Raw genomic sequence first — 15,566 nt, 5'->3', positions numbered from 1 at the left:
ACCAGGGTAACACTGAGTCACGACCTCCCCCGAGTTCAGCCTCGGGCGCAACAGGGAGCTCCTCCTTGCCCGACCTCAGGCCTCGGCCTCAGCCTCGGCCTCGGGAGAAGGTCTCCGCCTCGCCCGACCTCGGGCCTCGGCCTCAGCCTCGGTCTCGGGAGAAGTCGCATCCTCGCTCGACCTCGGGCCTCGGCCTCAGCCTCGGCCTCGGGAGGAGTCACATCCTCGCCCGACCTCAGCCTCGGTAGAAGTCTCCGCCTCGCCCGACCTCGACCTCGGACCGACCGCGCCACTGGAGATACATCATTACCCTACCCCTAGCTAGCTGCCTCAGGCTACGAAGGAACAAGACCAATGTCCCATCTAGATTACTCCGGTAACAGGTAATGATGGTTCCTCGCGTGCGTCCATGACGTCGATGGTTCTCAGCTCCCTACGGAAGCAAGGAAACATCAGCAGGATCCATGCCGCACCGCCAGCTGCGCTTCTACAGGGCTCAAGCATTTCTCCGACGACCACGTTAGCACCTATACAGGGCTCAGGCACTTCTCCACCGGCCACGTTAGCACATAGCTACACCCCCATTGTACAGCTGGGTCATCTCCTTGTATCTATAAAAGGGGATGTCCAGGGCCTTCCTAAGGGGCGGAGAAGGGGAGCAGAGGCCGGCAGAGTGGGAGAGACGCAAAGGAGGCTAACTCAGACAGCTCACCTCAGGGCCAGACCCTCTCTCTCTCTCTCCGCTTGTAACCCCTACTACAAGCACCCCGGTGCAAGATAATATAAGCCTCATCCTCCCGCTTGTGTTCCATCTTGCATCAACCCATCTGGGCAGGGACACGCAGCAACAAATTCACTAGTCGGTTGACGATCCTCGCGGGTCCGAAACACCGACAGTATTGATTTGGATCGATTGTGTTGTGTTTCGATCGGTCGTACCCCTTCATATATACAGGGAGGTCTGAACTCATCCCTGTGCATATCCCAACAAATTCCGGTGCGGTTAGTAGGGTAAACACATACAGAATAAGGACTCTCGTCCGAGTTAATCTGATCGCGGACCGTCCGACCTTTTCTGCTACTCGACATGCTAATAAAAAGCGATAATTGTAATTATACTCAGCTTTGTGATTTTAGCTTTCTGTTTTGAAAACAAAGTTGCCGTTTACCTATCTCTTTTAACACTATTAGTGAAAATTAAAATTAATGATTAAAAAATAAAAAAAAGATGCAATGTCATAATTGTAAGGTGGGAGAAGGCTACCGTTATAGATGTCCAAACAGTGCGGGCCGCCCGTTTGGCCCGTGGCACGACACGAATTTAGCCCGGTCCAAACACGGCCCGACACGGTCGGTTACGGGTCCGGGCCGGCACGGCCCGTTTAGCGGGCCGGGTATGGACAGATACGGCGGCCCGCGTGCTGTGGCCCGGCCCGGCCCGATAAATGGGTCGGCCCGACGGCGGCCCGCATATTTATATAAATACTAAATATGTAAATACATTTAATTCTCTCATAGTATATAAATACTAAATACGCGGCCAAACATATATAAAATGCATACATAAATATAAAATGCATACATAAATATTTTGTTGTCTTAATATATATAAATAATATGTTATTATATATGATTAATTCTGTTAAATATATGTATTTATATACCGTTCTACTGTTGGTTCGGGCCAGTGCCCGACCCGGTCCGTTGAGGCCCACCGGGCCAACGGGCCGGCCCGACACGATTTTTCCCTGTGCGTGCCGGGTTTGGGCATGTTTCTAGGCACGTGGGCCAGCTCGACCCGGCCCGAAGCATCAACGGGTCGTGCCTGGCCTGGCCCTGTTCGTATCGGGCCGAAACGGGTTCGGGCCGGGTCCGTGCCGGGTGGCCCGTTTGGACATCTATAGCTACCGTCACAAATGTCTCTAAGGCCGCGTTTGGTTTCCGCAGATTTTTAAAATCTGCATGTTCACGTTACCCAAGAAAACCCAACTATGGATTGATTCTACAGATTTTGTTTCTATGAGCGTAGAATCTAAGGCACAGAATAAACTCTGTTTGGATCCATAATATATTCTTAAAATCAGATTCTTAAAATCTACCGTAAACCAAACACGCCCTAATTTATTTGATGTGGATATATGTGTTTACGAATGTTGCGTCTTGCGTCAAATCTTTATATTAACATGAAAATGATGGCAATGGTACACCATGACACAAGTCTTGTTTTATTCCAACTCGCCGTCAAGAACATGAAAGTGAGCACAGTGGTACACCAAGAACACAAGTTTTCTGTTTTATTCTAAAACATGGCCAAGAACATGGAACTGATCGCACAATGATACACTAGAACACAACACCGTCAGGAACGTGAAAGTGAGCACAGACAGTGGTACAGTAGTAGGAAGACAAGTCGAGCACGATGGACAGAGTAGGCATCACCCAACAGATCGATCGTCATGAGCTCAGAAGGATTTTATGAGATCAACCAAATCGGTTAAATCCGTGCGGGGCGACGCAGTTTCGTCGACGTCGACGCCGATGCCGATGCCTTTGGCCGCAGCGATCTTGAATTCCTTCATCCTCTCCTTGATCTCCTCCCCTTCCTTGGTGCCAAAGAGCCTGTCGATGGCGGCCTTGACCTGGCCTCTCTCCAGCTGTTCCCCCACGAGCTCCGTGCCTACCTTCCACACGTCGCACACGTACCTCATGTTGCCGAACTGGTCCCCGTGCCGCGGGCAGCAGACCATGGGCACGCCCTCCGAGATGGCCTCGACGGTGGAGTTCCAGCCGTTGTGGGTGAGGAAGCCGCCGACGGCCGGGTGCGCGAGCACCTCCTCCTGCGGCGCCCAGGCGACGACGATGCCACGGCCGCGCACCTCGTCCTCCACCCCGTCGGGCAGCGCGCCGGACTCGAAGCCGCGGATGAGATTGGGCCTGACCACCCACACGAAGGGGCGCTTGCTGTCGGCGAGCCCCCACGCGAGCTCCACGAACTCGTGCGGGTCCATGGCGGCCATGCTCCCGAAGCTGACGTACAGCACGGAGCCCGGCTGCTGCGTGTCCAGCCACTGCAGGCAGCCCCGGTCCGCCTGCACCACCCCGTGCAGGCTGGCCGTGGCCGTCGGCACCAGCTTGTTGAGCGGGGCGACGGCGAACACCGGCACCGACAAGGCCTTGTGGATCTCGGCCAGCGTGTCTGTCTCGATCAGCGGGAAGGTGTTGAAGATGAGCCCCGAGGCGCGCCGCGCCGCTGTGACGGTGCGGGCCAGCAGTTCGGCGAACTCCTCCAGGTCGGACGTGTCGACCCGGAGCAGGTCTTTGACGAGGTACGGGGGTAGCTCGGGTACGGGATCCTCCTTGCGCTCCTCTGCAGGTATGTGATGATAAGCAAGTCTAATCTAGTCTCTCTCTGCTAATAACCTCGCCGACTACGATTGGATGGAAGACGGAGACGGACTCACCTTTCACCGGCAGGTAGCCCTTGTCGATCAAGGTGCGGTACGCCATGTAGTCGCGTAACGAGGCGGCGCTGGCCGTCATCATGCCGAGCGCGGGCACGCCGAGGTCGCTGGACGCCGTCAGCACGGCGTTCCAGCTGACGTCGGTGAAGACGCACCGGACGCTGTCCCTCCCCTCGGCGGCCAGCAGCGCCGAGAGGCGGGCCCTGAAGGGGGCGTCGCAGCTGGCGTTCAGCGTGGTGACGATGGCGGCGATGTCCTCGGACGCCAGCAGCTTCGGGTCCGCCTCCACGGTCACGGGCACGAAGCGGTAGTCGGCGGGGTAGTCGGCCGGGTCCAGGGCGCCGCTGTGGAAGACGGTAATCGCGAGGCCCCGGGCGTGCAGCGCGCGGGCCAGCCGCATCACCGGGTTGAAGTGGCCCTGGAATGGGAACGGGAAGACCACCACACGGCCGCCGGCTCCGGCTCCGGTGCGCGACGACGCCATGGCTGCCGAGTGTGGGCGAGCGAGGATTGCAGATGGAGATGGGGAGAGAGAAGCGGACGGACAGTGCTGCCTGTCGGTGTCCACTTGCCATATAGAGGGGAGAAAAGGACGGCGCGTGCGTGTTTCGCGAGAGGGGCGTGGGACCCACGATGTGTTAGTAATTTATTAGTGGGGGGAAGGGAGGCGCCGCAGACACGGTCGGGTGGTCCATTCCCACGTGCGGAGCGGTGACGTGTTACGTGTGACGCCGGGCCCGACCATAGTGGGCCCGCGTGTCATCGGCTGGGTGAGCTGGGTTGGTGGGCGCAGCAGTCTCGGGGCCAAACGGCGGGGAAAACAGGAACCGAGGCGGGGGTTTCGAGATCCCCAAACGTCAAAACGGGGCAGGAAGAGGGCACCGGTTTCTGCCAACCGGAGACGTAGGTGGGGCCCACGGGCCTTGCTACGGTCCACGCGGGGGTGTGAGTGTGACGCTGTCTAGCCTATGGCCGCACGCCACGTCAGCAGCGGCGGGGTCGGCTAGCGGATAACACCACAATTCTTTGGCTCCTCGGCCTGTGCCACTCCAACCCATTTTTTGCCACGTGGTCAGCCAGCACGCGCCTGACACCACACATATGGCTCCCTCACTTTTGGCTCCTTTTTTCCCTAGCCTCTTTGTTTGATATTATAATCTATTTAGATTATATAATCTAATTTATTTTAAACTAAGTATTATTTTCAAATAAGTCAGATCCAGTTTAAAATAAGTTAGATTATATAATCTAATTTTATTATAATTCTAAACAAACAGACCTGAGCAATCCTAATAAATGATGTAGACGGGTTACAGTACATACCACATCAAATTTATGGCGACGTGGAAAAAGATAAACGATGATATAATAAAAGTAAGATGCTCATTGGTAGCTAGCTAAGACCGTGTTTAGCAGTTCACCCATATAGTTACCCAAAACATTGGTTGGTACTGTTTTGCATTGTAGCAGAGTGGAGTTTGAATATAGATATGAGAGTAGTAAGCTACTGGAAATAGCCTAAGTGTCGGTTGCACGCGGACTCCAAGGCTCTCTATATGAGAGAGAGGTGGACCAAATATTAAATGTGTAACTTGTATTGTACGAGAGTTATTATATGAGTAGACTTTTAATTGGCCATATGTGACATGGCAACATTATATAACTCGTTGTAGGCTATATTATTAAACTTGCTCGTTAAGTAGGTTAGATACTTATGTGGAGGAGAGAAATGAGGAAAGAGAGGAGAAGCGGACTATAAATTTATAGCCGGTTTAGACAAAAAAACAAGAAAGTGGGGGTCATGTAGTATACAAGTGGGATGATATGTAGGCTGCAAAGGTCCTTATAGCCGACAGTTCGCTGTATTATTAAACTTGCTTTAACTAAAGTTTAGTCCACGTATCATTAGATGTTTGAATATCAATTATGAGTATTAAGTACAATCGAATTACAAAACCAACTACATAGATAAATATTAAACGATGAGACAAAGTTATTGAGCTTAATTAATACATGATTAGCAAATATTTACTGTAGCATGACACGATTTAATCATGAACTAATTAGACTTAGTAGTCTCGTCTTACCGTTTAATCATTATTTGCATAATTAGTTTTTATAATTAGACTATACGATCGAATCAAGAACTAATTAAACTTAATAGACTCGTTTTTACCGTTTAGACATTATATGTCATTATATGCGTAATTAGTTTTGTAACTATACTATATTTAATATCTCTAACTATTATTCAAACATCTGACGTGATAGGATTAAAACTTAGCCCCTCTGTCCAAACGGGCATCAAAATGTATATTATTCTAGAAGATATAGTTATTCCAATGTGTAATATCATATGTTATTTTATATTTTTTTCACAAAACAATTAAACGTTACATATGTACAAGAGTATAAATTGTGGATCACTTAGATGATTAAAAATTAATGGATATGATCTCGTACCTAAATAGTATCTCTTTGAAAATACTATTTTTTCCTCTTTCTTTTTTACTCACATACCATATTAACTTTTCATCGTACACAAAAGATATTAAATAGGTGTGATACTATGTGAATAGCCTTAGAGGGTGTTTGGTTTCTAGGGACTAATGTTTAGTCCCTTCATTTTATTCCTTTTTAGTGTATAAATTACTAAATATAGAAACTAAAATAAAGTTTTAGTTTCTATATTTAGCAATTTTGGAACTAAAATGGAATAAAATTTAGGGACTAAACATTAGTCCCTAGAAACCAAACACCCCTTTAGTTCTTCTTCATGGGAGGTTTTTTCTATATTTGGGTTTGGCTCTTCTTACTTTGAAACTAGCTTTTATTGGGACAGACCGGACCTGCGGCTTGACCGATAAGATCAGAGCACTGACCTGTCTGATCCGCTTAAAAAAAACCGTGATGAACCGATAAAAAAACATTGAACCCCGTTAGAAACAAACCGGGAAAACCGTTTTAAAAAGCCAGGCATCAGATGGCTAGTCGCTAGAGCCATCCACTAACCGAGAGAGATCGCGTATCGTTGAGGGATTATTTATTTGCTGCTCTTGGCTGAGGCATTGTCGGGGGCGCCACCGCCGCCGCACCCACACCACCATTACCACATGTGCTTGGAGATTCGAGTTTTACAGTGTAAAAATAATATTTTATATGATTGTACTCCCTCCAGTGCAGTAAAGGTAGTCGTTTAGGACATGATTGTGCATACCAAGGAGTGATTAATTATCATAGAGTTTTCCCTGTTTGCCCCTATTAAATAGGGATATGGGTGCATTAACGTCACTAAAACAATCAGGCTTGATTGGTTGCTGCAGCAGCTCCAAGGCATTCTAGACTGGAGGTCTCAAGTTCGATTCCTCTTAAATGCATCTTTTTTTGTGCAATTACTAGGGGCAACAACGTCCAAATTCCAGACCCACGCGCGCTATGACTTCTTTTTGTGCACGCGCAGGATGACTTCTTTTACTGCACCGGAGGGAGTATACATAATTTGGTGGACACAACCTAGCATGGGAAAATAACTGTTCCCCATGACAATGACACCCTCGGTAAGTGGGATAGAGAGGCAAGCTCCAATCTCCTCCTACCATATTCTTTAATTGTCACTAACCATTTTAATCTATTTAACCTGATAATAACATGTATTATTATATTATAAATAGTCTATAATTTTTTTAAACTTCATAAAAAATTATAGTATATATAAAAACCATATATATATATATATATATATATATATATATATATATATATATATACACATATATATATATATATATATATATATATATATATATATATATATATATGATGAATGGTCGGTTCTGCATGCACATTAAAAAAATGTTTAAAAAAATTAAACATTGATGTTCCTGCATATTTACATCCAAATTGCAACAAAAAAAATGCAGGTCTGTTCTGCATGCACATAATAAAGGCATTCACCCACCTCCAAGTCCAAAACATACCTGAAAAGTACATTCTGAAGCGATATACACGTAATGCAAGATCTGTGGTTCCGTGGGACCGGCACGATGTGAGTGTTGGTGGTCAAAATGAGACAGAGCAGTCAAGGTTGTCGAAGCTGCTGCCAAAGTTAATGCGACTGGGAAGAGCGGGAAGCAAATCTGATAGAGCATACACTGAAACTATCAGGCACATCGACATGATAACTCCTGGGATTGAGCTTCTACGAACATCGGAGATTGGTCCGATTGGTCCGGACGAAGCAACAAATACTGAGTTGCAGCAAGATGCAGAAGGACGGCGGAATATTGGTCCCATCGCACCAACACAACAAAGTTCTGACAACAATATAGAACCTGTTGTGATGCCAACTGGACCTACACCACCACCAGAATCGGGCCTCAATCCAGATTCTGCAAACTGCCTCACTGATCTAAGATTGACTGAACCGCCAGTGTCGCGCACGAAGGGTAGGAAGTCTGCCAGTGGGGCTAAATGTGCTAAAAATAGTGTGGAACCTGCTAATCCATACAACACATATAGTGGGGGTCAGGGCATAAGAGAGTGTCAAACCTGCCATGTTAGGGGGCACTATAGCACAACATGCCCTCAGAACCCAAACAGAAGCAGAGCGGTCGAGAACAAGGACAAAAAGAGAAGTGCGAAAACTGTAGGTTGGACTCCAAGAAAAAGAGGTCGCCCAACAATAAAAAAAGGACTAGATGGGAATCAAGATGAGGCACAGAGTGAGGGGGATGAGACACAGCAATCTGGATGCACTATGGCGGTGGAGGAGTCAGCAGCACACGCGGTGATTGCAAGAATTAGGAGGGCGACAACTTGCCATGTTAATTACTAGGACGAAAGTGATTAAGAATGACTATGAATCTGACTGAATCTCCAATGTAATATTTCAATTTTATCTTATTTTATAACTCTGTGTAAGTTAAACTCAATAATGACTGTGTGACTGTTCGGAAAACAGTGGACACACATGACCAACCAATTGCAACATCGTAGTTGCGCTGATTGCAACTGTATGTATACACTAAATAATACATGAATCTGTGTTATCTGTTTACGTCTCGACATATAATTAAAATATATCTTGTTTTATTATCATATAACAGTTGCTACTACTCATAAACAGGTTTGCAAAGTTTGCCATCATGCTGGTTACAAAACATAGAAATAAAAAGGAGTGGTCATGGTCAGTTGCAACTACGATTACAATTTCAGTTGCAACTGTAACATATACGCTGGTTGCAACTGCCTCATATGGAAGGGCTCCACCTCGCTGGTGGGTACAGAACACAAACATATACACTGGTTGCAACTGCAAAACCATACACTGTTTTGCAACTACGATTATAATCCAGTTGGAACTCTAAAACATACACTGGTTGCAACTGCAATGGCTGGGATTTTTCAAACAATATTGGAAACTGCAGTTTAGAGTACGATAACAACTAGATGAATAGACCAGTTGCAAATGGAACCAGTGCGCTGGTTGCAACCTAAACAACATTACTGTATTGTTTCTAGAGATAACATAACACAACTGATTGTTTCTGGCTACTGCATAACACAACAGATTGTTTTTGCATGAATCTAATTGTTCAACTGGCTACTATCCCATTCAATTGGCAACGGACGACCACCAATTCTAAACTTATCAAGCGATCCAGGAATTTCAGCTTGGTTCAAAGGGTGGAAGATCTCGTAATGCAACAGCTCACATCTGTATATCGGGCCCTTGAACTGCAATGGCATAAAAACATCATAATGGTCAGTGACTATATTATGATGCACACATAGAAAACACACAACAAAAAGCACCAAAACAGATAGAAAATCAGTTGACAGCATGGCTAACCGGATTGATTTCCTTGGTCATTTTGTCCCCATCATAATATTCCATGTACTTCCATACAAAAAAAGACAATCGCTTTGACCTGCTTGCTTTGGCACATCAATAAAAGGCCGCCTCCACTTGCTAACTCTGGGTAACTTGAGGTTGGAAACTTTCTGGAAGGCTGCATCAATGATTGGGATTTTGGCAAAGACAGCCTTGTGCCGTTCTTCCTGATTAGAACAATTTAGGAAGTAGTCGTTCGAGTCCAGCACATCAATACGCTTATGGATAAAATTGAAGCAATATACAAAATAGTGAGCACCATCTTTGATAGGGACAAAAACCTGGTGCAAGGAAGGAGTAGAAAACTAATTACTAAAAATGGAAAACATATATGAAAAAAAAGTTGCAAGAAAAAAGTATAGACAGTTGCAAAGTATGTGTCCTGGTGACTGCAACTGTAAATGATGGAAAGTTAAAAATTGTAGGTATGAAAAAAGTGGGTTGGGGAAAAGGTCTGCTAACCAATTTTGCTCTTGACAAATCATAATTTTCGCACTCAGACATCAGATGATTCCATACATATATGAAGTCTTCCGTTTCAGATTTATCAGCGTTGAGTACTGCTTCACACGTTGATACATTGAACTGTATGTGTTTTCCAGTTTGGAGAATAAATAAAAAAGAGAAATGATAAATGATTAAATTAGTTTAAACACATAAATGCAAGACAGTATACAAAAAATACATGGTTTTGGAGAAGAAACTTACATAAAAACCAGTGGTCAGAAACACTCTGTATCCACAAGAATCAACCTTGTGCACAATATCATCATGTCGCATGCAGTGCACGAAAAAGTCTATGATTCCTGACTCACCAAGGGTGTCATTAGAAAAAGATGTTAAAATTTCCTCGCCAGTGAGTCCAACAAGAAGGCCAAACTCCAACAAAATTCTCCTGCATCAACAAAAAAAGAAAAAAAACATATGGATTAGTGAGAAGAACAGGAGGATGTGCAACTGCTGGTGTGCTGTGATTGCAACTGTTGGTCTAGTGTGATTGCAAAGTACTGAATAACTCTAGGAAATTCTGTTACACAAATATGATTGCAAACTACTGGTGTGGTATAATTGCAACTAGTGTGTTGTGATTGCATGTACTATATAACTCTGGGAAATTCTTTTAAATAAAAATGATTGCAACCACGCATTAGGTGCGATTGCTACTGCTATATATAAGTAACTAACTGTTCAAGAAAAATAATTGCTACTTGGTTAGAATTGCAAAATAAAAAGTAAATAGCAGTTGCAACTTGGGAAAACAAAAAAAACCTTTTTAGCTTAGGATCAGATGCGATCTTCCGCCTAAGTGCAACAGCCTTGGCCAGGGGATCTCAGGTTGATTACGAGGGATCTTGAACGGGGATATGTACTCCCTAGGCTTCTTCAGCACTCTATCACCTAGGCGCTTGAATATCATCCTTTGAAACTCACTGAAATCAGCCTGGCCTACTGAGACTTCATCTTGAGAAAGTCGGATTGGTTGGGTCAAATTGTTGATATCATCATTAGACTCCGCCGGGAACTGGATATCATCAAATGATGAGCTGGGTCCTGCCTGGCCATCAATGCTCTTCTCCAAACTGTCAATCTCAGCTTTGGCCTCCTGACGAAGCATGTTCAACCTATCCTCGTACTGTTGGCACTGCTCAGCATATTCTTTTGACATTTGTAACTGGAACATCTTCTTTAACTTGGCAGCGGGCACCGGCTTTTTCAAAGCTTTGATGTTGTCCTTCAGCTGTTTCTGGATTGCAACCTGTATCCTTTTCTCCTCCGCTTCAACCTTCTTCTCGGCATCAGCCTTCTTCTTCACAACTTCTTCAACTGCAGCCTTTCTCTTAATCTCAGCTTCTTCGGCCTCAGCCTTTCTCTTAATCTCAGCTTCTTCGGCCTCAGCCTTTCTCTTAATCTCAGCTTCTTCGGCCTCAGCCTTTCTCTTATCCTCAGCTTCTTCTTCCTTCTTCTTCTCAGCTTCTTTAGCTGCAGCCTTTCTCTTGATCTCAGCTACTTCGGCCTCAGCCTTTCTCTTATTCTCAGCTTCTTTTGCCTTCTTCTTATCAGCTTGTTCGGCTTCAGCCTTTCTCTTCTCAGCCTCCTCAGCTTCAGCATTCTTCATCTCAATCTCAGCCTTCTTCTTCTCAGCCTCTGCCTTCTGTGTGTTAGCAACTTGAATGGACCTATCGCTCCTCCTTGAGTAAGTTATATGATCCTGGCGCAGTTGAGTAGAATAGCCAAATTAACATATTTGTATTATGAAAGTGAATCATTTATATTATAAAAAAAGACACGAATTGCATGAACATACCTGGGCAGTAGGATGCTGCATCCCAGTGTCCCTGCTCAGAGGCTCCTCTTCTGTCTCAGGTGCTCCCTGTTCAGAATATATGATTAATTGCAAGTTGGTATAGGCTATGATTACTACAATAGGTGGGGGCCGATTGCAACTATGGTCTGCTTTCACTTGGGTATCAGATGATCTTACCACAGGCCGTTGATCATTGCCAGGGGGTTTGAGGAAGCCTTCCTCTTGCGAACAGTAATTCGTGGTGCACGAGTCGGCTGGCTATTGGGAGGGGACTGTAATTGTAGAAAAGGGGAAAAATCATAATATTAATCAGAAAAAGGAGTTGATGGTAATAAAAAAACACAATAAACTAACCTCGCCATCAATGCTTGCAAAGTGCTGTGGGGAATACATCATTTGCAATATATCATCAAGACTTCGGATTGCCCCACGTAAATCAGGAGGTGCTGCCAGGGGGAAGAATAAAAAATATAAATGAAAAAAGGGAATAATCAAGATGAGAGAAAACATTTTTTAAGCATGGAAGACATAGGTAGGCTTACTTCTATTCAAATTTCCCTCTTCCAGATCAATGTCATCACCACACGATGGGGTTCTCATAAAATCTAAGCTGTCATCAAGATCTCCACCACTGCAATCCAACTGTATTTCTTCACTATCACCTCCTCCAGATTGGTCTTCCGGTACATTTGAAGTAGTTCCTGATCCTCCATACAAATTTAAAAAAGTGATTGAAAGCAAAAAGTGATGTATATGGGCAAAATTGCAACTTGTATGGTGGGTGGTTGCAACAATAATATTATACTGTATGCAATAAAAAATACCTGCTCCTGTTCTAGTGTCAATTGCAACGGGACTCCGTATAATTTCTTCACCATCACCTCCTCTAGATTGGTCCTCCGGTGCAATTGAACTAGTTCCTGCTCCTGCATATAAATTTAAAAAATGATTGTAAACACATATTGATGTGTCTGGGCAAATTGCAACTTGTATGGTGGGTGCTTGCAAACAATAATATTATGCTATATGCAACAAAAAATACCTGCTCCTGCTCTAGGGTCGTTCTTCACCTTCCTCCTGCGCTCTTTGGCAGCTCGCTTCTCAACGATAGCGTCAGCGATAAGCTTCTGAATGCCAGTGTAGCACTCGTGGTGAGCTTTTGCCATAAGGTCGCGGGATATTGTTGAATACTTCGCAGCCTTCTGTGCGTACGACTGGGCTTCACTAGTGCTTTCATCAAACGCCTTCAAGATGTTCAGCGCATCTGACTTCCTACTCCTTCCAACTAAATCGGTAATGCTCTGACCAAAAGAAGATCTAAAGCTAGGGTACTGGTAAAAGACTGGGGGTTGGATATTGAAGGAAGCATGACAGGCGGGATCATGGGATGTGCCAAGCACATCAGCAGATGTCCCAGTAGGTGCTGTTGTTGCTACTGGGACAGATGCTGCTGCTACTGGGTTAGGTGCTGCTGTTGGATTAGGGACTGCTACTGGGGCAAGTGCTGGTACTGGAGCATGTAATATTGCTAGAGCACCAATGGGGACGCCGTAGCACGTGTCAGTGATACTTCTCAACCGAAAGTAAAAAAACAATTATAAAATGATAAATGAATAACAAATTGCAACTATTGTGGAGTATCATTTGCAACTTACCCTGAGGTGTTCAAACTCAGTGGTCCCAGGAGGAACATCTCCCCTGAGATCCTTATTTGCTATAGCATCAATCATCTTGGAGTCCAAGAATGCACATCGAGGGATTGAAAAAGGACTTGTGTCTAATCCATGTTGCAGGTTGTCGACATAAAGCATATGCATGTTTTTAACATTAGGTAAAAGACACATGGGTATTTTAGGTTGAATTCATATAATGAAAAAAAGTAAACCAAATTGGCACAGGTGCAATAAGCCAGTTGAAATAGAAAATACTAAAATTATTGCTACTTTATGAACAACATAAATTACAAAATACATGTGAATGTGTGAACTAAGTTATCATAAAAAAAATTAAAAAGATAAATCAAATTGCAATTTGTAACATATGACAGTTGTAACAGTAAACATAAAAAATTACTACTTGTGTAATTGGAAGAGTAAGTTGCAAGGGCAAAAATTGAATGTGTGTGTTGAGCTTACAGCTACGAAGATCCCGCATCCACTGATGGGTGCGTTAATGCCTTTCTCCGCAAAATCCTTTCTATAAATACGAGCAGCTATGCTGAGCCTGTCTACTACAGCTTTGCACCAGTTCTTGTTGCCCATGTTCTGGATGTCCTGAGTGTACTTTACATCATCAATCCTGATGCGAGTGTCAGTGTTGGAGAATAGCAGACACTGAAATGCTGCCATGAAAAAGGCTCTCAGGCCCAGCTCCCCATTGAGAGTCCTCTTCTGCAGTCTATCAGTGATAACAAATATATTGATACCAGATATGCGTCTATAAGATTTGCCACAAATTTGCTCCCCCAGCTCGTCCCGCAAGGCACGAGCATCTGCATCAGACATGGGGGGCGGATCACTGCCAACGTTTGGTAACTGCAAAACACACCAAACACTGTGCTCGGTGATTTGAATCTCTTTTCCACCACCAATCTCTAATTTCATCGTTTCTGGGTTAAGCTTCCGCATCAGCCAGCTGGGCAACTTTCTGGACAATAAGTGCGGCTTGAATCTCAGCAGGCCGCCAAACCCCTTGGCAACTACTTCACTTTTCAATTCATCAGATAGAGAATTCACAAGCTTTATAAACTTCCCAGGTGAGCATCGTATAGCTCGTGTCTTAGTTATACCCTTATTTTCATCTCCACCAACAATACCAACATTGTCATCGCCAGACCCATCGCCACCAGGAACAAACTCTGGGTCTTGTTCATCATCACTTTCGGCATCTTGTATAGGAGGGACTTTCAACCTTAATCTCTTCCTCCTTTCCTTCAATTCATTTTTATCTAATTGCTTTCTCTTGTTTTCTACACGGGGAGAGCGACGGACAGTATGAACGCCTTGCTGGCCTGTGACATTCTGATCTTGATCCATTATAAAAAACACTGAAAAAATGGGAATGAAAAAACATGAGGGCACAAACACATGGTACAGATCTCATAACCAAAAATTGCTAATCAACAAACTAAAACACACAGTACAAAATAGGAACAAAAAATAGTTGCAATACACACTAATGCTGCACACATACATTAGTACTGGGACAGAATTGCCACATGCGCCATAAGCCAGTTGCAACAAGACTGCTAAAATAATTACTACTAGGACAGTTGCAACAATGAATTTAAACAAATAACTAGTTGTATACGAGCACAGTTATAAAAGACAGGAATGATGTATGTGGTTTGAAAGTAAAAATTATACAGTTGCAACTTATGTCATGGACCAGTTGCAACAAAAGGTACACTGCAGTTACAAAAAAAGTGGAAACATCTGAGTTGATAATCTAGAACACAAACTGCTTATTCAAAAATGAAATGTATCCGCATAAAATACAACAATTAATAATTCCAATCAACGAATAATACTAGTTGCAACACTTGGGGAAAAAATGGGGTTTACCAGTCTATTACCGAAAATAACAAAACAAATCCAAAAAATGGGGACAGAGAAACGGGAGAGAGAGCGGATGCGCTTACACGGCGGGCGCGCGCGCAGACTACTCCGGCGCGGGCTACGTCGACGTTCGCGGTCTACGTCTCCGGCGAGCAAACGATTCTGACGGGAGCCGTTCGCGGAGGATCCGTTCGCGGAGAAGTGTGGAGGGGGCCGGAGCGGGAGCGTGCGGGATGGACGAAGACGGGAACGGGAGCGAGCGCACAACGGCTACGGCGAGGGCTAGGTCGCCAGGGAAGAGAAGAGATTGAGCCGTTCGCGGAGGTCCGGGAAAGTGGAAAAGGCGCAAT

General features: G+C 44.8%; 2 protein-coding genes across 2 annotated transcripts; one reads left to right on the top strand and one right to left on the bottom strand.

Moving 5' to 3' along the window:
• Positions 1-2,210: 2,210 nt before the first annotated feature.
• On the bottom strand, positions 2,211-3,993 carry LOC100274317 (benzoxazinone synthesis 9). The gene is made up of 2 exons (NM_001148680.1): positions 3,462-3,993; positions 2,211-3,367 (listed from the first exon to the last, which is right to left on the bottom strand). Exons 1-2 carry the CDS (start codon positions 3,943-3,945, stop codon positions 2,463-2,465), a joined length of 1,389 nt encoding a protein of 462 aa, NP_001142152.1. The 5' UTR covers positions 3,946-3,993; the 3' UTR covers positions 2,211-2,462.
• A 2,169-nt stretch (positions 3,994-6,162) lies between these two features.
• Positions 6,163-8,517, top strand: LOC109943471 (uncharacterized). Its single transcript, XM_020546554.1, has 2 exons — positions 6,163-7,018; positions 7,382-8,517. Exon 2 carries the CDS (start codon positions 7,393-7,395, stop codon positions 8,293-8,295), a length of 903 nt encoding a protein of 300 aa, XP_020402143.1. The 5' UTR covers positions 6,163-7,018; positions 7,382-7,392; the 3' UTR covers positions 8,296-8,517.
• Positions 8,518-15,566: the final 7,049 nt, after the last annotated feature.

Source organism: Zea mays, chromosome 1 (assembly GCF_902167145.1).
Source record: "Zea mays cultivar B73 chromosome 1, Zm-B73-REFERENCE-NAM-5.0, whole genome shotgun sequence".
Taxonomy (NCBI): domain Eukaryota; kingdom Viridiplantae; phylum Streptophyta; class Magnoliopsida; order Poales; family Poaceae; genus Zea; species Zea mays.
Note: the sequence above shows the minus strand (reverse complement) of the source record. Positions and strands in the feature narration are given on the sequence as shown.

Bases quoted from the DNA above. Each gene is read 5' to 3' on its own strand.
- LOC100274317 (NM_001148680.1), bottom strand. From the start codon at position 3,945: ATGGCGTCGTCGCGCACCGGAGCCGGAGCCGGCGGCCGTGTGGTGGTC. The intron at 3,368-3,461 runs GTGAGTCCGTCT...ACATACCTGCAG, and splicing joins GGGCTACCTGCCGGTGAAAG to AGGAGCGCAAGGAGGATCCC.
- LOC109943471 (XM_020546554.1), top strand. From the start codon at position 7,393: ATGCACATAATAAAGGCATTCACCCACCTCCAAGTCCAAAACATACCT.